Source organism: Myzus persicae, unplaced genomic scaffold (genome assembly GCF_001856785.1).
Source record: "Myzus persicae strain clone G006 unplaced genomic scaffold, MPER_G0061.0, whole genome shotgun sequence".
NCBI lineage: Eukaryota > Metazoa > Arthropoda > Insecta > Hemiptera > Aphididae > Myzus > Myzus persicae.
In genome coordinates, this window is record NW_019104256.1 from 67,823 (window position 1) to 91,825 (window position 24,003).

Here is a 24,003-nt window from a genome sequence, read left to right on the forward strand (position 1 = left end):
CTGCGGCATCATTGGCCGCGGCGTCTCCTTGTCGGCCGCGGCATCTCTTTGTCGTATGTGGCGTTCTCTTATCGGCCACGGCACCCTCTCATCGGCCGCAGCGTCTCTTTGTCAACTGCGGCATCATTGGCCGCGGCGTCTCCTTGTCAGCCACTGCACCATTAGTCGCCGCAGCATTCCTTATCGGCCGCGGCACCCTCTTGTCAGCCACGGCATCATTGGTCGGCCGCGGCGTCTCCTTGTCGGCCACTGCACCATTAGTCGCCGCAGCATTCCTTATCGGCCGCGGCACCCTGTCGTCGGCCGCAGCGTCTCCTTGTCAGCTGGACAGAGGTCCATATTATGGAGGTATTGTTGACCGGATTGAGGGTGACAGCATATACGTCTTTTTCTCGTCACAATACGAAAATTTTGCGTATAAATACGAACGGAAGAGTGTAATACCATACCGCAGCCAATTTAATAATGGGAAATTTGAGCCTATTAGGTTAATTTTACATTCAAACACGAAACAAGCTAAGCTGAAATAATAAAAATTAAATTTTTACTTTTTAATTTACTTCTATTATTTTTCGCTGTGGTTGCCATAGGAGTAGAAGTTAGTCATAAAATAGCACAGTACCTATATAAAGCCAGCTGCGATTTTTATATTAATAAATAATAATAATATGTTTAATGCCACGTCAAAATTTTCTCTACCTGTACAATATCACAGCACCCCCGGTAAGGTTCGGTTCGGAGTTGGGTTATAAGAGAACAATATTATAGAGCAAAATATCGTATAGAATAAATATAAATAGAATTTATAGACAAATATATTATAATATACACATAGGAATACGCGATGTGCGTATTTGACGCGACACCCAAAGAAATCAAAACCGTTTTATCGCTATAATTTATAAATGCTAGAAAATACACTCGCTGGAATTTATTAGTCTTGCAAAGTATCGGAATACTATTTTAAATACTTTTTTGAATAAATTATTCGAAAACGTATTCTGAATAATTATTTTTATTCGTTGAAAACACTTTTTTTTAACTCAAAAAATAGATTATATTTATGAAAAAAAAAATTGTTCTATTAAAAGTCGAATTACGAACAATGTTTTTTTATCTCCGAATGAAATGCGATTGACATATTATACGTTAAACCCCATCCATTCCTGCAAAACTGACAAATATTAGCGGGGAAAAAAATGAGTGTGTTCTAATAGTACCCGAACACTTTTTCTAGTAGGTATTATAGTATATTCCCAGAGTACAAAATAAAAGTATTCTTTACACGGCTGGAATTCTTACACTTTATTTGCATATCATTACACAGTACGCTCTGATAGAATTCAGGATTATGTGGGTGCACGTCATAGCATATATATATGCATTATGCAAGCCTGGGCAAGTTAATGATAATATTTTTAACCGAGGAGTGAAGTTAAATTGGTATAAAACATTTTCACAAGTTCAAAGTTAATAGTTATCCTAATTTTTTTTTAAATAAGTTATATGGAACCTTACTTTTAAACTTAATTTAAGTTATTATTATTATTTTTTTTTTCAATGCGTTAAGAATTGCAAATGCTACCTATGATTTAAAGTAATAATTTAATGTAAATGTTTGTGCAATATGTATCATCAATAATATTTCATTATATATTTGTTATTTAATTATTTATAAATTAACGTAACTCGGATTTGATTAGACTAAACTCGTTATTTATTAAGTTTATATCAATACAAATCTGTTACATTGAAAATTAAGTTTAAAAAAATTAAAATTAAACTTTTTAACTCCTTTATGTCCAGGCGTGTATATATTTTAATAATATTATCGTCATCGGACGTGTCCAGACTTTTGAGAGGGTGCAAACCGGTAAGTCGTATCCAGGGTGGGCTAATAAGAGGCTTTAGTCACTGTTTTTGAGCAATTTTTGTTACTCTCAAATTCGTCATGATTTTAATCTTATATCTAATGTGGGTAAAAAAAAAATGTTGCTCCCCCCATTTCAGATTTCGTTTACCTAACGGATGTCAGTAACCAATTAAAATACAATTTATGTAAGAAAATAAAATCCTATATAAATAGGTAATAATTAATATATTATAGTTGGCGAGTACTACAACACTACCCATATAATATATTAACATTTTCCTTCCCATTTTAACGGAATTAGGACTATGTTTAGACCAAATGTGGTATGGTTAAAAATTTTTTTTTTCAGTTTCTTTGCCATTAAAAATGTAAATCGTTGGAATTTTACAAACTGTGATAGGTATAAAACATATACAATACCAAGAATATTAATGTCGTATACATTTTGATCAAAACAAATACGATTTTTTTTAAACAATACTTAATTTTATTTATATCATACATAAAATGTACAAAAATATTTTTGATTTTTTACATTTGTTCTTGGTGTTTTACCTATATTATATATTATAATGTCGTATGCATTTTTACCAATAACACAAATATGATTTTTTAAAATTTATATTGTATAGGTATAAAATGTATAAACGTGTTTTGATTTTTAACATTTTTTCTTGGCATTTTACCTATAGTCAATACTCGTAAGTCGTAATAGTATCATATCTTGTTTTGCAAAATTCTAATATTTTAAAATTATTGCTTTAATAACTCATGATAACATTCTACGATGTATGACAGTATAGTAACACGACCGAATCTGTGGTACTTGGAAAGCGCTCACAGGTGGTACCCTAAGAAAATCTCACTTCATACAAAAAAAATGACATGGAACATTATTCACATTGAATATTATTTTTGTTTATCTGATATCAATAATAATTGTACATATTATCGAATTTTCTTTTCGTGCATTAAACGCTAATATTTATATCATAATTTTGAAGTTTCTAATAAAATACGATTCCATAGGTATATACATATATGTAAAATAACGCAAAAAAAAAATAACGTTTTTAATCAAGTGGTAGGTACATGAAAATTTTTTAATTTTTTATAGTTGGTACACGGATATAGGACATCACAGGTACGCATATTATATACATGTAACTCTTGCAGTATAGTATTTATTTTATTTATTTATTTAAGTTTTAAACGCCCAATTACATACATATTAATGACAACAATTGATCGTTAGAATAATATGCAAAAACATTAAAACTATAGAGAAAAAACAATGAAGTACAATATAAATTATTATATAATATACTTATATAGCTATGAATTAACAATAAGTAAGAAATTACAATAATTTTTGAATGAGTTGAATAGTTTGGTGATATGAACAGATCGATATTTAATTAATTCATAGTTCTCGTAATTCTATGATATACTAATATATTATAGTACGAGTCCATAGACGTATCTAAGCGGGGGAGGGGGGTAGGGGGTAGAGAGTGAGAATATTAGTCCTCAGAATATTATTGTCGTCTATTTCGTTCAAGTAAATGTAATTTTATCTACATCATATTGAACTTGACGTGGCGAATGACAAATAATATTATATGATAATAGGCAATTAATAGCTACTAATAATATATATTATCACTTTTGTAATAATTATTCATCATAACCGGGTTTCACATCAGAATACAATAAAAAAAATAATTTAATGTACTGAGCAGAGCGAGTTAGTATAGGTACCTACTTTTGAGAGGTAAAAATTGAACATTTCCGCGTACCACTTGATTAAATAACGTTTTTTTTGCGTTATTATACATAATATTATGATGTTTGAAGTTGTAGTTTATCAGAAACTTCAAAAATATGATGCGATGATATAAGCGTATAGTGGAAAGAAAACACGATAATGTGTACAATTATTATTAATATCAGATAAACCAAATAATATGTAACTTGAGTAATGTTCCAAGTCAATTTTTTTTATTAAGGGAAATTCCCTTAATAATAGACGAAAAAAATAAAAGAAAATAATAAAATTCTGGAATTTTATCGCAATATCAGCTTTCGACTAAAACGATGTTGGTTTTTTTTGTTTTCGGTATGTATGTAACTAGAACAGAAAACCGTAGATACCAATTTGAAGTGTTCACTAAGTTTTTTTTTATGCTTTTTGAGTTATCTTTTACATATTATGACATTTTCGATTTTATGAAGTTTTTTGTACTTTATTGTCGATATTTTCGATTGGTCAAGAAGTTGGAAAATTGAATAGGAGGTTGCTCATAAGTTGTTCAAATTAAACAATTAAAAAAATATCGAAGATACATATAGGTATGGGCACAATATTTTTTTTTTTTTAAAGCATTTAACTAAGAAGGGATTTTCACTTTTAATCGATTCGTTTACATAATAGGTATAATGTTCACTGGCTCAAAATTACGTCTTAAATTATTACATAGGTGGCTAGTCGTATTTTTAAACATGAATCCATTTTCACTCACACTCACACGACCTGCCCATCGAGATTTAATATAAGAATATAAGTATACCTATATATATAATATTATATAGAGTATTAATACGATTCGGAGGAATTCTAATAATTACTTGTTTGTAGGTGTACTTACCCGCATTATACTCGAAGACGGTGTTTACGAAGAGTCTTATGCTTGTTCATTGCTTGCTCTATTTTTGTTTATTTATTTATCGAAAATACAATTAGTGCTTTTATACAACAAAACAATGAAATCATACTTCATTAGGGTTGTTGTAGTGCCCATTGATGACCTGGACGGTTTATATCACTGGGTGGCTACAACTGGCTAGGCAGTTAAGCAGTAAATTCACCCAAAATTCAAATCTCCAACCTTACACTTGCGCTTACGGATCGAAATTTCAGAAAAAAAATCGAATTTCTTCCCGTTTTTTTTCGGAGAAAAAATGGGGAAATTCGGTTTCATTCAGAATTTCCGGTAAAAATGGTTTTTTGGAAAAAAGTTGAGGTTGTGGTGATGGTCGATTATCAAAACACATTAATGGTTTCTGGAAAATACTCTCCCATATAAAAGGTAACATTTTTTTTTTAGAACAAATATTGAAATATCCGTATAAAATAGTTAATATAATGATAAGTTCTCCGTATTGACAAATTTCAAATGATGACAATAACAGGTTTCTTTATCTATCATTTTAACTTTGTTTTTTTTTACACTTAAATGATATACTACAGAGGTTCCCAAATTTTTTCAGCCTCGTAGCCTTTTTTTAAGGAGAAGTTTCTTGTGGAGCCCCAAGAAATATTTAACGTTCATTTGCATGAATGGCGATTTTCAGGTCTTATGGAGCCCGTTTTGAACCACCGTTCTATTTCAGTAGAAATACTCTGCGTCGTTCGTAAATACGTTAAGTAAAATAATAAAAAATTAAAAAATTGAATCAAAGAAAGAATACACGTCCGTTGTTCATAAATACTCACAACAAAATAACAAATTCACCGAATTAAACAAAATAATCACACGTCCGTCGTTCGTCAATATACGCTCGATAAACTGATGAATTAATTTAGTAATTGAGAATCAAACCTAAATTAAATGGAAGAAATGATCTAGTTTCTAGTATTATCTAAATTCTAAAATTTAATAATTGTACACAATTTTCTTATCGGGATTTTACGTAGTACACGTCATATCGGTGAATTATGGCAAGTTAAGTGTTGACGAGATTTTATGAAATATATATTCGTTTAAATAATTTAAACAATTTCAAAATTATTAAATTTGTGTGTAGTAACGAACGGAGCCCCTGGGTAACCATTTCGGAGCACAGTTTGGGTACCGCTGCTATACTACATTATTATAAGCGCATAAATACAATATTTAATTTTCGGAAAATTCTGTTTTTTAAAAAAAAATTTTCCTTTGTATTTTTCAGAAATGTATTATTTTAACATTCTCTAATTTTTCCATATTTTCCATAGATCTGGGAAAAACTTTTTTTCTGGCATTTTGATCCATGCTTGCGTATATGCGCATCGGAGTATACTGTAGACAAGTATTGGTGGATACCGGCAATGATCACTGGTTAGGTTAGCTTTGCTTTCTGGTGATCCACAGCAATAAATCTACATAGGTGATAGGTAACAGGTATAGCTGCGGTACATCATTATTCACTACTTGGGTCCTGGTAATCCATATACACTAATTATATAATATTGACGAATATCGTTATTTATTAGTAATAAACACTAATAATAATTGCATAATATTGTTATGTTTACAACTATATAATAGTAATATTTTATATTTACAGTATATTGATAAAAAATAAACAAAAAACAATAAAAATGTGATGTGCGCACTTCGCTGTTTCGAACGGGTCGACGATAAAAATATTGACTAGGTATAGACTATTGAAATAACTGTGCCGTTATATGCATATTGTTCTGTATAGATATTACGACAAATGTGATGAGAAAAAAAGCTTAAAAACGAGATCAACGACTAATTTATAATACCTAATAAGTAATAGGTGAGTATGGGTAAGTATAATAAGTAATAACACATAATAATAATAATAATAATAATAATAATAATAATAATAATAATAGTAATAATATTAAAAATAACACAAATTTCTATATCTTAATTTCGAGACATAAAATGGAACTATCCTTACATAATTATTAAGTAAAAGTGAATTTAGGTGTACATTATATCATATACATATTAATATATATGATAAATATTCTATAACATATATATTATAATATGCCTATTATATGGCCATATGTATGTACATATATGTGCAGGCACAATATGCTGCTGCAAGTGTATGTGAATGACACTGAATGTGTTGTAGAGCCTAAGTCTTAAATGTTATCTTACAATATTATTATAATATAATATAATAACGCGGTGACTTGGGGGCACAAAGTTTTTTTTCTGAAAGGAATATTGGTAAGTCTGATTTCGAGAAGCAATACAAATTATTACCAACCTGCGGCTTTTGTACAGCAGTCAGCAAGTGTTCTGCATCTAACAGGTGTCAAGCACTTAATTTCTAAGCTCTACAATAATTCTGAGCATATACAGACATATAGGGTCATATTATATTTTTCGAAACGAATTGTTAGACTGTTGTACGCGTTGTACAATATTTGTATGCTATGGTACCTGTGTACTCTGTCACGCCAACAGAACCATAAACGAATAAACGATACCTACCTACAAGATATGTAATACTACCTACGCTTTGTATTTGTACGCGATGTACTAAATTTTAGTACAAACAAAATGATATACAGTTATGATTTATACGATAAAGTACATTAAAAACTTTCGATTTAAAAAAAAAAAAATAAGTATTCGAGGTGTATTATTACAACGTCGTTAAACACCAATACAGATGGCTTCAAAAAAAGCTTTTGTTCGGCCGAGCTTTTCTGTACGCAGTGAAACCTCGATAACTCGAATGGGTAAGGGAAAAAAAATAAAACTCGAAAAATGGTACGTACATATTGAAATGCAGGGGCCAAGACATGTGTCGACGAAAATTCGACTTTCATCCCTTCGAGTTATCGACGTTGCGCTGCATATTATATAGAGCATAATATCGTTTTTTTTTTTATACTCTGGCCATTTTAAGTAATTTGTTTGGTTCGATCGTGTGTCGGATGCTCACGAAGTTCGTTGCCTGCAAACAGAAAATAACATAAAATATATTCCTCAAAAGTACGCTCTCGTGACTTTAAGTTTACAATATTTATTTTGCTGTGAACGAACCCCTCTACCCCCCCCCCCCTCCCCCATTAAATTTTATGCATCTCTATAAATCTGCATGTGCGTGTAGTGATAACAGAATATCAAACCGTCGAAGAATCTTAACTACAATAATAAACAATAGCGATCAAGAAAACTTTATAATATTTTGGGATTATCTCGTATAATACGTACAGTCATAACACTCATTAAGTGCCCTACCTACCTGAATAAATATTATGTATAACTATTGTCATTTATGTGTGCCGTGTGTATAATCGACGTATAATAAGTAATAAACAAGCAAAATACAATATTCTCAAAAGGTTGAAATGTACTTATAATGAGACGGTATTGACATTTGAAAATTTAAAACTGATCAAACCAATATAATAGCTGATTATAAAAGTTGTTTAATTTGTCAGGTTTTCCTGTCGCACGGTCTGAACTTAAATACCTAACTTATAGCGCCACGATGAGTGGAATTCGAAATGCATATGAATGAATGAGGCTGACAATAATAATATATAATAATAACAGTAAAAATCAAAAAGGATTTAATTTTTTTTTTAATCAATTAAAAATCGTTTCAACCCGCATTCGGTCTGCTCAGTATTTGAATGATATTTTATCAATCATTCGTCGGAGAGGGCGAAAAACGCGAAATCCTTAATTTATGAGTTTGATGTTCGTGTTGAGTGCATATAATGATATCATCGTGATTTTCGAGGAAGAAATCGCAGAGCATCGTTACGTATCGAATTTTTCTTCTCGAAAATGTTGACTATACAATACACATAATATTATTTAGGTACCTAGTTATTGGTTTCTAAACCCCGGTCGTGGTTCTACTACCCCTACTGCAGGTAGTACTCCCCGCGCGGTACGAGGCCGGTGGTGCTGCAGGCCAGAAGACCCGCTTCGACTCGTCTGCGATGCAGGTTTTGGCGGTGATGGTGGCGGCGACGGTGACGGCGACGCGAGGAGGCGGGTCCGGCGGCTGGGTCGCAGTCGTCGTCGCCGTCGTCGTCCACGTCGCCGCCGCCGAGTTGCTATTGTTGTTGTTGATGTTGTTTCGATCCGACGGCCGAGGTGGAGGTCGTCGTGGCAGTCGAAGTGGTCGTGGTCGTCGTGGCCGTGGTCGTGGTCGTCGCCGCCGCAGCCGCAGCCACTGCAACCGTAGTGGCGACCGGCGACTGCTGCAGCGACGCATGTTCGTCTGCCTTAAGCGACGATGACGATAACGACGGCGTGGCGGCGGCGGCCACCGCCGATTGCGCTCGGTTTGCAGACAGATCGTCTGCTGCAGCGGCGACGCCCGACGACGACGAAGCAGCGGTGGCGGCGGCTGCGGTTGACGACTGCGGCGGCTGCTGCTGTTGTTTCTTGCCGGGTGACGGGGCAGCGTCGACGGTGGCCGCGGTGGCCGCCGCGGCCGAGTGCACGCAGCACGTCTGGTGGTGCGTCTCCCAGTCCTTGTGCTGACAGAACGAACTGCAATACTGCGCCGTGTTGCACCCGCTGCACGTCTCGTTCGCCTTCCGGCCGCAGTTCCAACAGCTCTGCGCACAACACGCACACATTTTTATTGTTATGATAGGGGTCAATGGGTCAGATTTGAATTCGGAGTCGGGGGTACATTCGAGTGGCATATTGATGTATTTGATGACTCTAATCTCCCCTCCCCTTAAGTATAGATAGTATGTCACCTTTTTGTTTTATTCGTTTTCATTATTATAATACATTATATTGTTACTTTATTTTTTGAAAACAAACGACCATATTCTAGGCCCAGTGCAGTTAATACAATACATAAACCTCGTATATAATGACTTAATAGTTATTGTTCAAATGTATATGAAATAAATATTGATTAAAACTTATAATTTATAAGATAACAGAAATAATTATTTATTCATGAATAAATTAAACATTTGTACCCAGTTGAGTTATCATTTGAAGAAATTGAAGTATTTTAATAAATTTCCCTTAATTATAATTCGGTGAATCGGAGCAAAAAATACTGTAATTCTGCAGTATACCTACACTCTACAGCAGAGGTTCCCAAACTTCTTATTGTGCGACCCATTTTGAATTTTTTTTAAAATATAGCGACCCACAATATCAATGAATGACCTTTTTTTTTTTTTTACCATACAACAGAAAATTAAACTATTTTATTACATTTTATATTTTAACCCACTTTTGGGTCGCGACCCACAGTTTGGGAACCTCTGCTCTACAGTATTATTGTATATTATTTAACCTATACAGTTATACAATGTGTCCCCTGAAGAATTGAGTGGCGTCATATTATGATAGTATTCATTAAATTATTAAAAAAAAACCCTCAAAGGGTGGGTCTTTTTTTTTTTTAATTTTGGCAATCTAACTTGTTTTTAGAATAAGAACTTAGAACGTACTACACGTTTGTTGACATATCCTCCAAATTTTCCAAGTTATTATAGTAATTTTTTTAATTTAAAGTTGTTAATACTATTTTATTGTGTCATCAACTAACTTATATAATATCAAATAGAAATGTAAAATTTTTTTTTATTAGATTGAAAAAGTACAAAAAAACGTTGGCATAAATTAGCATTTTTGAAAGGAAATCGAGGGAACTCCAAATAACGCCGTGTTAACTACTGTTGTTTTGTAATTTATTATTTTGTAGAATAATACCTAAAATACTAAATTTTGTTTACATATCCATTTCTGAAAAATGCCACTGTTAAACTTGACACGTATTTCCTGATTGTAACTATTACAATAATTATTGGAAAGCGACGAGGCATGTACTCACAGAGGTAAAATTTTGGAAAACAAAATGTTTAAGGTATCAAGGTATTACTCTGCAGAATAATAAAATAAAAATAAAAACTGTAGTAAATAGTTAGTTTAATTCCTAATTAAAAAATAGACACACTAACCACACTTGCTCAAAAACTAATTATGTTAACAAAAATACATTAAAAGCAAATTTTCAAAATTTTCAGCAAATGTCAATGAAAAAAAATCTTCAACCTCTATGCATAAATGTATGTGATAGTATTGGAGGTAATTCGCAGCAGTGGTGTATCTGATTTGCCTATCTATAACGCCGAGTTACCAAAATCGTATAATATATCGAATTAATGCGTCATAAAATATTCAAAAAACAAAATATATTCGTTATAATGTATTACATGGAATACTAATAAAATGGAAACAAAACTGACATGAAAAATGAGACGATTGGCTTCGGAAGCGTACAGTACCGAATACATCCAGACCATCCAGTCGGGTGTTGTATCATACAAGCATACTATGTTAGGGCAGAATTTTTTAAAAAGGAGGGGGGGAGTGGACAATACAAAATATTTATAAATATAATAAACACAATTTCCATTCCTATATTATATTAATTATATTTACATAATATATCATGTACTCGTATTCATAATATTATCATATAGGTACTGACGTACTCATTCTTCACTATAATGACCACTATACACCCCTTCCCCCCACCCCATCTGCCTACAACTCTACGAGGTGATCCATTAAATGTAAGACACCCTTATTATTTCAGAAAATACGAACGATTTTGAAAATATTTATTCTACATAATTTTTAGTCATTCCAAAACAACATTTTTGTGAAACAATTAAGTTTTTATAATTTTTTGTTGTCATTATTTTCACACGTCTTTTGAACTACTACATATATTTTTAATTTCATATTGTAAATCGTATTAGGGATATTCGATCAATAAAAATCAAATTTTAGACATTAAAAGCTTTAAGTATTTAAAGTTTAGACGAGTGGATATATATAGACAAATATTTTGAGAGGAACACTTGTACCATTTCAATCCGCTCCTTAAACTTTGAATACATAGAAATATAACTCATGTACTGTGCGTTCAAAATTTGGTTTTTATTTATTTCTCCAAGTGCTTAAAAAAATATACTCATTTGATATCGTAGTAATTCATGTTACCAATGAAAAAAAGTTAAAAAATATTGTTTTTCTAATGACTGAAAATTATATGAAAAAAATATTTTTTAAAGTTTAAACATTTTTCGAAATAATAAGGTCGTGTGTTACGGTTGAATGTATCAGTCGGCAGTATATCGTGCAAACAGTTTCTTTAATATTACTGAAAAGGTTTCGGCGAAACATAATTATATTATAATAATTGACATATCAAAAATTGTTTTACTTGTGTCAAAATCAGTAAAATGTATAGACTATCGATCGGCCCTCGTCGGAATTAATATAATACATATACGTACAGTCAGCAGTTTGGAGATATGGCGTACTTATTCAACATTAATAATCTGACTTGACTATACCTACTCTGCTTAGCTTGATTTTCGACCATAGTTTTCACTGCACTTGCTCGATAAACCGACGGGAATCATTCGACTAGAGGCGTGTTTCGACCAGATTAGGACCACGGTTAGCGTGACCGTTAATCGTGAAATTCGTTGACATCTCATCATTTTCAAGCACGCTCACCCCATTTTATGTTTAAATTATGCACAATACATTTAGGTTATGATTTTTGGAATTTCCATGTATATAATATAGTAGGTACTAGGTACAGTTAAATACGATATTTTCGAACAATTATGTTACACACACGTGTTGATGCATTATTACTTGAGTGTATCATATTACGCATCGGGCTTACGTCACGCGATTTATTGCGAGATATTTTATTTGTATAAAGGTGATATAAGATTTATAAATATAATGCGATATCTTAAGCATGCTCACCCCATTTTTATGGCGTATAAATTAGAGTATATTTATTTTAGATGTAGATTTTTTGAACTTTCAAGTGTATTATAGGCGTAGAAGTTATACAGAAAATACTTAGGAACACTTGTATATTTCACGACATTTAAGGAGTATAATAGTGTGGCCATATACAGCAACTTTGGTTTTCCAAATGAGAACATACGTGTTTTGATCCAAATATTTGTGAATCGGATGATTTTTCCACACTAATGTTGATGCTTAGTGTAGTGTGTAATGGGGATTTTAACGACTAAATAAGCTTTTGAGTTATTACTTTTTATTGTAAGTAGGCACCTCAAATACTAGTGGATACAACTCTACTGAAAGGAAGTTATTTGCTTTTGTTTAAAAAAATATTGGTGCCAATATCCGTAAACATTTTGTAATATAAAAAAGTTGTCTCTTGAGTATATATTTGACTATTTATTAATAAATATTTTATATTGCATACCTACTAATTAGATATAATTACCGAACTCGTTTGCATTTTTTGTAAGTATTCAATTTAAACTATTTCCAAAAACCAAGAATTCGAAATAATATCGTCTGTACATTATTGTACACTTGAAAATTCGAAAAATCAAAATCTGAATGTACGCTGAGTATTAAAAGTCATAAAAACGGGGTGAGCTTAAGTAATCACCCTGTATTATTATTATTATTATTATTGCTGTGATATCTAGTAATAAATAACTTGACGTAAGCACGACGCGTAGTAGCTGATGTTTTAATAACATTTAAACGCAAGTACAATGATACAAAAAAATAGTATAATATGCAATCATAGGTGTTATTGAATCGTTTTGTATTAAAACTCATTTGCGGTGTACACCTATGAATAATCGTAATAATATATATATGTCATGTGGTGCCTAAACGAGAATATTACACATATCGTACCCGGTATCGCCGATTTTATTACACGTTATACTGTTATTATTATTACTACCACGAGAATAAAACGAAATAATAATAATAATAATAATAATAACAATAATAATAAAAAGTTTATTTTAGGGTTCCACGTGCACAGTGTACGCCCGTCGTCGGCGGTTTGCGTTTACTCGGCCAGTCACTATAGTACATTATAATATTACGAGTGTACGATAGACATACCCGCGAATGTGTGTCTACAGAGTGATACGCCGAGCTTTCAGGCTTTCCGAAGTGTCGGGCTGCAGTATACGAGAGAAAACGGGAAAACACTGGGCAACACGCTCTGTATATACTATTCGGAGAGATCGAGAGAGGAGCCTGCGCGTGCGACTGTGGACCAGATGGTAACAACGTGGTAGGATAACTACTTACAGACCCACACACACACACACACACACACACACACACACACAATCATGCGCATATATGCTGGACGGCACGTGTAACGAAGGTCTGCACAGTATTACAATAATATTTTGAAACGGTATGCATCCGATAGACATTTATTAGAGGGTTGAGAAGAAGAGTCTGCGGAGTATTGATATTATATATAGGTACATGTGTATAACGCTTTCCCGACTACCCCACCCCAGCCGCCTGGATAACAAATTGACGCGAGACAACTTTACTGGTTGGTCTAGTCAGTTTAGTGATGCCCAAATTTCCGAGAACTCACAGTTAAGGGAATCTCCTCGAGGAATATATAAATACTATAAAGTTTTTAAATATTATTCATAATATATGCGACTTTCAATGTTTAATTGTAAATGACAAAATTTGTATTAGATAATATAAAATTTAATAAAGTTATGATTTCGGCCGTTAGTAAAAAGAATGGATAAAAAGAAATTCCTTATGATTATTAATTATCCATACAATAATTTATACCACTACTCTGTTTAAATTAACCAGGAAACTTCCAGAGAGATCGGGGAATGTTCCTAATGGCACATCAATAGACTACTTTCACGCGATATTAATGATCATGATTCGACGAGAGAATAAGACGAAAATCGAAATGATAACGAAATTATAGCAACCTTCTACACAGCGAAATCTCCCTTAATGGACACCTATACTATTTAGAGGACGTTTTTTTGGGGGGACGAGCTATAAATTGTCTACGACCAACTGAGGAGTGGACCGATTTTCAGAGACCTAGGGTGTCCGGTATTTAGAGGTTTTACTGTCAATATGATGAGTGTAAAGAATTAAAAAAATTATGAAAACAAATCAAAATTTGAAGTGAACTTACGCACCTATTTTATTGTACAAGCTAACCTAATGTATGTTATATACCGCACGAGTTCCGTAAGTTTTGTTGTGCATTGTTCGTTTGTTTTTTTAAACGTTTGTCAAACACGTGTGCCGCGTTGCACACAGGTGTTCAGCACAATATTTAAGCGTATCAAACACATACGTTTGTGTACTCAAGTAGAGGTACCCGACACTATTTTATTATTATTGTTATTATTATATGCACACAGCTGGTGTTGGGTAAGGTAAATTGCTCGTTTTTTAAGACGGTTTTCATTTTACAATCGCACTTTTTGAGCACAACAATTAATACAAATATTTGTATTTATTCGCAAAGCATAAGGTTCATAATGCTCGACGAGCATATTATACCCGATACAATAGAAAAGTCTAGGATTTAGATTTTAATGAAATACAAGTAAGACGCTCATTGTAAAGAAAAAAAAACTATGAAAGTTTTTGAAAAAATATTTTTTACTATTTTTTATCTCTTTCATTTTAAAAGTTTGTTTTCACTTTTTTTAAAGACAACATTCATTTTTAATTCGGTATTGGGTTAAAAAATATTGAAAATACTGTATTCCGAATACTACTCAACACTTGGTGTCATGAGTGCTTGTGAGGGGGTGCTGGGGGGAGCGTTCCCACCTCTATTTTAGTTGATATTCATCGTTTCATCACTATTCACTTGTAAAAACAAAAAAAAAATATGTACTGTGTTATTAGAGATTTAAACATTTTCTAGGGATTAGAGGGGGAAGGGGGGTTTATATTTCTGCAGGCGCACTTGCTGGAGGTGCTCGTCCGAACCCACCAATTTCAATCTGACAAAAATCGTACGCGACTTACGTTGTACTGCGAAATCAACGACGGCGATATCTGTAGACTGGCCGCTCCCGCCGAGCTCCTGCAGTTACTGCTCATTTTCGTCCTTTCCGCGGCCACCAGTTCGATCATTTTGTTTTCGGCGGCCACCACGAGCTTTTGCAACTCTATCATGGCCTGGTGCCGTATCTCGTTCATCGAATCCTCTAAAAAAAACAAAATAAAACGAAAGAAGCCTAAATAGTTATTATGTTACGTGAATTACAAACAATGCAAGTAGTTAATTAATATAATATTGATGCGCGAATTTCATAAATAGATAATTTTGCACGACGTGCACTCGCGTGGTGGTGAACTGGGTTTCAAACAAATCTTGAAATTTTATTTTTCAAGTTATTTCCAAAATATTGGTAAACGTTCGAAGTTAATGGAAAAACATGCGATCGGAGGCTACTAGAATTTCGCCCCTCTTCACAAAAAAAGCTTCTTGCGCTGGAAATATAAGAGTTTTCAAATTTTGAAAACTATTTCTAAGATAATGGTGGAAGCTTGAAAAAATTAGACGAAGTGGGGGGGGGGGACTTCACACACATGACGTGAAAATCGGTAATTTTTTTTAAACAACTTCGTCAAGTCAATCAAAATTGCCGATGGCGATAATTACTATCGTTTTGCACGGATTTGACCGATAAATTTGAAGTGCTCTTATGTGGAGTCGTAACACATAATATTATGTTAGTCTGCTACACATTTTGTGACTTAAACATGCAAAGTTTGACAGAGTAAAATAATTATGGTGTAATACTAATTTCAAATTTCAAAATAAAATCTTAATCATTTTCATTTGATCACTTTTTGTGACGGCGACGAATTTTAATACATAATATATATAATATGCATACCATACGTGAATTTAGGCTACCTACTAAATTGAACAAATAACAAATATTTTTTGGTCGTAGCAATAAAAAAAAAATAAGGACAAAAATTTGTAAGAGGATCGATTTTGAAAAAAAAAAAACGAAATGAAAGACAAAAAATCGAAAAGATTGATAATAATATTTTTTTGTGAAACTATTATTATAATAGTATATAATAAACACATACATGTGAACAACAACAACAATAATATGTAGGCATACAATTATTATTTTTTTGAATTCCATGCGATTACAAATAAACGATTACCTTGAGAAACGATGTTTTTAATATTCTTGAAATCTGTGTATAAACGGAATCAATAAATTATTGGTGACATTTATGTCTAATAATATTATACATACAGGGTGAATCACCAAGCATGCTCACTCCCAAATTTGTCCATTAATAATGAATTTATTCGAATTCTGATGTTTCAAACTTTTAAATATTATATGCTCTTAGGCAATTTTTACAAATTCTTGAATTTTGTTGTGCTACTTAAAGAGTGTCCTGTGGAGGTACAACCTTCTGTTTTTTCAAACGAGAACCCCCCTCGCTTACTGAAAATTATTTAGCTGACAATTTTTTTGAACATTTGTATGTACCTATCAAAATTCGAATTTGTAGTTTCTTAGTTATTAAAATGTTTGTACTAAGGATAATAGTCCTTAAGAATGGTTTTATAAAAATATAAAATATAGGTAATATTGGAATTAGTATTTATTATATACTTGTGCTATTTTCACGAATCATTAATGCCGATGGATTAATACTAATGGCTAAAATTTTCAAATCACCATAGTCCCTCCCTCCCATATCTTATAAGTTCATTGACATCCTTATATATTACATCCTAACATAAATTTAAAAAAAAACCAAAACTTGTCGTAACTTCGTAAGACTTGATTCTGATGCGTCAAATTTGTCAGCAAAATTATCTATGGAATGATTTTTCATTATTGGAAGGGGGAGGGGTCTCGTTTGAAAAACAGAAGAAAACAGAATTTAAATCAAAGCTCTGGTTTATTGAACAATTTGAACATTCGTTAAGAAATAATAATATGTATTACCACGGAGTGAAGTTTAAACAATATTTTCATAAAACGTTTTGAAACAATTAAACGCTTAACTATAACATTTTAGTGAGTAAGATGAAAAAATAAACCATAGGTAACTCAAAATTATATTATTGTTATATTTAATAAAATATCATTCATATCAAAATTGTATTTTACATTCTGAGCTGAGGGATAAATGCATTATTTTTCTTACAATGATCTGGTTTATTTTAATTTATTATTTGTTTTATTTTTGTAACGAATAATTCGGGAGCACAACGACATTCGACTGACGGAATTTCGAATACGTCTTATTAAACTTTTGTCATAACCAGGGTTATCAATAGGTAACCGGTAACCGTGGACATTTATACACCACTTTTGAACCAAACGAATTACATTTTTTTTTTTTTTTATTGATTTATTTGTAAATTCCATTTTGTGCCTATTCAAATTTAAAACTAAAATGTATAGTTCTATATTATAATATATTAATGTGTGGGTGAACTCATTATTTGTTTGTTTTAACACAATGCTGTACTTGACGTGACGTGTATAATGTATATATTTTGATATTATCAACCATCATAAACACAACATAATGCATTAACCGGGGGTTCTTAACCCCGTTGGTCCATAGACCCATTTCGTGTCCGTAGATGACTACTCGGGGGTCTACACAGTGGTTGAGGGTTTTATTTTTAAATTACCCAAAAAATGAACAAACTTAGAAACTGAATATTTATACCGTGCATTTTTGTACCGCAAACTTTATTGAATGTATATATTTTTTTTATTATCGTAAATTCGAGCGGTTGTTCATATTTCGGTGTGAAGTTTCCGATAACGTACAGTTTAATCATTAAACTGTTTTTCGTATTGAAAGAAATTTGAAAAAAAAAATAAATGAATAATTTATACACAATTTGACGTAAACATTTTACTATATTAACTGTACGTCAACTAAATATATATTAAAACACTGTATTATTATTATTATTATTATTATTTAGGTACAATATTGTATGATTATAAAAATGATATATTATTCTAAGTACCAGTAGTAGTCATTTTATATTTACAAAATCTATAATTTATATAATAAACATTAAGTTGGTAGTCATTTTATTTCACGTTTGACAAAAAGAACGAAATAAATATTTTTATTTGATATTTACATAATACACTTATAAGTTGCGATATGGGCTTAACAACGCGTATTTTTTGTTACGAAATATTGTAGATTTTTTATATATATAAAATAAAAAAAAAAATTATAATGTGCGTAATAATTAAAAGAACAGTGGTTTTTAGTTGTGATGAATTATCTCTATATTATATTAATAATCGATATAAATTTTTTTTTCTTTAGTTATTTAAAATAATATTATGTTTAATTTGTAAAATTATACATTTTTAAAAAAAATTATTTATTTATAATACTTGCATCCAGTCATACTCAAATGTCAATAGTAAAAATGTTTTACAAAAAAGTAACAAATAATATCAAATCGAGATAAACGAGTAAGTAAGGCCCCACTTGGCCAACAAACCGCAACGCATTAGTGGTGAAAGAGAAACACTACCTCGTGTACCATTTGTGGGATAGCACTTGCACCATCAGATCCATGATGCTCACACAATTCTGTACGATGAATTCAAATATTCGATCGACTGTGCGAGACTCTCGGATCGGGATCTCTCCCTCTCTCTCACTCCTCGTCCCTTTTTTTTTCACTCTCCATCTCTATGATTGTCGCAGATAAAAAAATCTAAAATATTAGTAACCCACAAATAACAGACCGATGTCAAATTATGTGGCGAAAGAGAAGCCCTTCTCCTAGATGTGGAGCAGCACTTGCATTATGAAACACATATTGCCTAAGCGAATCGATACCTATATACAAATAAGAAAGCTAGACTCAGCTCTGCTCGGGCACTCTCTCCCTCTCTTTCTCTTTTTCTCACTATTATAATCTTTTTCATTACTATCAATAAAAAAATCTAGAATACAATAGTCAAAAATCAAGAATACAAGCTTAACCTGCAAGTAGAAATTAACGATTTCGAATTACCGTTTTCGAAATTTATCGTTACCTATATTAATATTTAATATAATAAAAAATAAAAAAAATATATTTAAACGTTGATTATATAATATTTACATGCATTTTATAGTAGTTAATTAGAAGTATTTCAAATTGTAAACTGTTGATTTGACAATGTATGTTTATCATTTCGTTATTGGACAATTTTAGTATTATATTATTATTATGTTACATAGCTTAAAATAGAGGAAAATTATTCACGGTTAATTATAAAAAAAGTCTCAAAATGTAACGTTTACTTAAAAATATAATGAAACAACAATTATTGCAGATAGTAAAACCTACAAAAATATAAATAACACATTTATTGTTTTTCAATACATTTTATAATCCACATCGTGTTCTCGAGAAAACGAATGCTCAACACCCCGTTATTGTTTATATATTTAAGTGTGATTCGACTGCGGGTTCTTATTTATTTAATAGATATATAGATACATAAATCAATAAACAACAGAAAATGAAAAGGTGACAATTATTATAATAAATTCAACGACAGTATAATACAATATATTTTCTTAAACAATAATAATTATTATATATATTGATTAAACGAACGCAAAGCAATAACGACATCATCGTCACGGGATGAAATCGAAAACACCCCTTTCGTGAGCTTAAGCATATTTCTTACCAGCTTTCTTTTTGATGTTTTCGATCTTCTCTTCCGTGTGCCGTATCGTCTGCGTCAGAATTTCTTCGGTCGTTTTCTTTCGGTTCCAGTCCGGAAAACTCGTCTCGGTCATGCCACGCTCCTGGAGTATACCCAACGCTTTTTTCGTCTTTTCCACCATGCTCAGTATACAGTTCAACATCTATAATAATTCAGCACACGAGTTCTCGTATTAAACAAAATGTATATGCAATAATTATACATTATAATTATAATAAGAGATTCGGTAGAGTGCCTGGAAATTTTCTGGGAAGGGGGGGGGGTTGTTGTAAGAAATGACCAAGGTTGGGATTGTAAAGCACTTACAGTTGTAAAAATATGTAATATAAAACAACATAATATTCAAAAATTGGAATTTTAAAACAAAGTTAAGCACACGTTTGTTTAAACACTAAAAAAATAACCGAAACACGTTCAACCGAAAACCACTAGTATATTAGGTACAAGAGTACACTGGTAGTCGACCGAGTTAATTTAGTACAGGAATCGTCAAAATTTTCCATCAAGCGTTTCTTTGATGATCGACCACTATTTATTTGTGTAACTATGAGATTTACCATAAATGGTTAATTCGAGGAAGTGCGACATACGGGTGATCAGCCTCTGTATATGTTAAATATACAGATATGCTTTTGGGCTGGGTACAAGTTTTTTTTTTAACCGATTTTTGTAACGGTTAGTTTATTTTCATAGAAACGCAACTATTCACAAAAACATATCAATGATTCTTCAATTTTGTTCGTGGTGTAAAAATATCTAGTTTACAAAACGTAAAAGTGTGTTTAAGATTATGCAGCAACCGATATTGGTATGATTAATTTGTAATATGAACTACCAATTTTCTTCTAAAAATCGACTGGTTGGTAATCCCTGGTATAGTAAATAATACATATATAATGCTTCCAACACTCGTTCGATAATAATCGCAGCCTTAAATGATAAAAAAGGGCCCATCAAAATCGGCAAATAACAAAAGTTCAAATTAAATCAAATTTTTTTTTTCGAAACTATACGTTATCGCGCCCCTTGTAATCGGTTTATTTCATTTAATCGGTATTTACTTTTAAAATTATACAGTAAAAAAAAGTTCATTTAAATGTGATTTCACAATATTAGATCCTAGACCGTCAATTTTGATTAAAAAATGGGCCAAACTGCAAAATAAAATGTTTAATTTCAGTTCTCTGAATCATGAATCATGAAACAAACTGTAAGCTCACTCTCCTACCTCTTAAGCATTTTATAAGAAATATGCAAATATTCCAAATGCTATAAAATCCCAACCCAGTTGGTGATAGTACATTTAAATGAATAACATTGTGGAGCTAGTACAAAAGACACAAATAAGGGAATTTATGGGACAATAGGGGAAGCATAATCCCTAAGGGGGAGGCCTCTGGGCACTCCACTGATGAGATTTAATCTCAAAGTCGATTGATGTGAAACAAAACGTGTGTTCTGAGGTTAGCTGTAAACGACATGACGGTATGTTTCCTTTACCCCTACGGCCTTGTGAACATATTATATACATAAATGGTTGGGGTAGTTGTTTGTTATAATGTATAACCGCCCATAGCGTATATAAGTATACAGATGACGAGGGGTGATTAAAATGTAAAAACTAAATTAAAGTTGTCTTACACGGGCCGCGTTTTTCTATACAAAGAACCATTTTCCAGGAAAACAGCATTCGTTTAAAATAATGTTAATGATCTGCTGAACGTAAATAAATTATTTTATTTACTCGTGCAGTTTCAGAATGTGGTCGTAAAAAGAATACAAAGAATAAATAGAATGGGAAAAAATGATCCACTAAATAATCCACAGCAATAAATGGGGTTCCCATTTGAAAAACGGAAGTTTGTATTACCACGCAGGACACCCCTTAAGTATTCAAGAATTTGCAAAAATGGCTTTTGAGTATATTTAAAAATTAAGCCAAAAGTCAGAATTTGAATGACATTTCATTATTAGAGTAAAACGTGGGGGGGGGGGGGTGAGCGTGCTTGGTGAATGGCGAATCACCCTGTATATTATACTCGATAGTCAACACGACGACACTCGCAGGTAGGAATTCAATGTTGCATTTGTATATTATCGAAACTCGTTCACACGATATATTGTTCGACAAAGTTTGAAACTCAAAGTTCTCATAATAACATTGTATAACTATATTGAAACTCTTTATATAAAGCCCTTATAGGTATATACTGAAAGAACCGCAAGTGCGTGAAACATATTGAAAAGACAAAACACATTTTTAAACATTATTGTTTTTGCGAATGATTCTAAAACAGTAAAATCGAAGGTGAAATAGTGAAGACCAGATTTAAAAATTATAATCTATAACAACTTAGCTTATAATTTTCTTAGCACTTTTTGTTTCATATTTTGTGTTTTTATTTTATTATTTTATTTTGTTGGGGTGCAATATAAATGTGCATATGAGTAGTGGTAGGAAAAGCATTGCAAACCCAAACTACAGATTGATAGAAGTTTTTCGCTTTTATTTTTTATGTCAAATTAATTTTATTTTCTTAATGAATATCTATCAATAATTTTAGCATAAATATGTTTTTGGGCTGAATACAAGTTTTTTGTTTCTGATCTTAGGTTTACGTTTTAGTTTTTAGTATAATCTTTGACATAGTGAACAATTTTTTTTTGCAGATATTGGATTACGAGATGGATAATTATTAGCACAGGATAGAGACAGGTAGAATCAGGCTTGTGTTGCGGTTTAATGGACTTCAATAGCCTTTGAAGACCTAAGATGAAGATTAAAATAATTTCAATTTTCAAAGTTATAATTTTTTAGCGCCTCCTTCCCTCTGCGTACGTCACTGCTGGTATACACATAATAATAAATAGTGATAATAATAATATTATGATGTTATGTAACTATACTACGAGACTTGCGTCGAACGCACTTACCACATGTATGTTCTTCCATTCGTCCTCCACGTGGCCCTTGTGGTCTTCCACTTCGCGGATTTGCAGCAGTGGCAGTATGTTGTACGGGTGCGACGGCAGTGGTGGCAGTGGCGGCGGCGGTGGCGGTTCCTGCGGCTGAAGGTGCGGGTGATGGTACATGAACGGCATGGCGTAACCGAGGTTCGGCCGCTTGATGGACGGCTGCTGGTACTCCATGTCGGCCGCGTAACCGGTCTCGTAGTAACCGTCGGCCAACGGGTACGGCCGCTTGTGGCCGTTTCCACCGACGTTGTTGTTGTTGTTGTTGTTGGCATTGCTGTGGTTGTTGTTGATTCCATTGTTGATGTTGGTGTTGTTGTTGTTCTCGCGTGGCATCGGCGACGGCGCCGGGACACGCTCCACTTGGTGGAAGATCTCCGACGGTTCCGTGGCCTGCGAGTCTCTGTCCAAGTACGCGTTCTCGTGCTGTTTCAGGTATTGGCATAACGTCTGCAACAACGATGATAGTTTGTATGGATAATTTTTTGTTGCGTGTAATACGTCTAACGTCAGGCTGGTCCTACGGCTCTTACAGCTTAGGTTACGTTAAGTTAGGTTATCAACTTTAAACCTATTAAGTATAATTACTACATCTTATGTGTTCAATAAAGATCGGATGGTGGTGGGGGGTGGACGTTGCTGGTTGGACTACTCAGCCTTAATCGATTTTATCCCCCCCCCCCACCGGTTTTTCTTTAATAAATATCTTATCTAAATTTTGATTTTTTTAATGTTAAAATACACTTTTTAGAAACCTTACATGGGTTTTAGTTTCAAACCAGAAGTTTTATAATATTTATAACCTTGTGTG

The 24,003-nt window shown here is 32.5% G+C and overlaps 1 protein-coding gene across 1 annotated transcript; it reads right to left on the bottom strand.

Moving 5' to 3' along the window:
* Positions 1 to 6,455: 6,455 nt before the first annotated feature.
* On the bottom strand, positions 6,456 to 23,732 carry LOC111040526 (protein CBFA2T3-like; the record flags this gene model as incomplete). The annotated part of the gene is made up of 5 exons (XM_022324461.1): positions 6,456 to 7,585; positions 8,466 to 9,212; positions 15,484 to 15,665; positions 20,181 to 20,361; positions 23,154 to 23,732. Coding segments are annotated over 4 exons (1,452 nt in total), but the record flags the coding sequence as incomplete, so codon positions are not given.
* Positions 23,733 to 24,003: the final 271 nt, after the last annotated feature.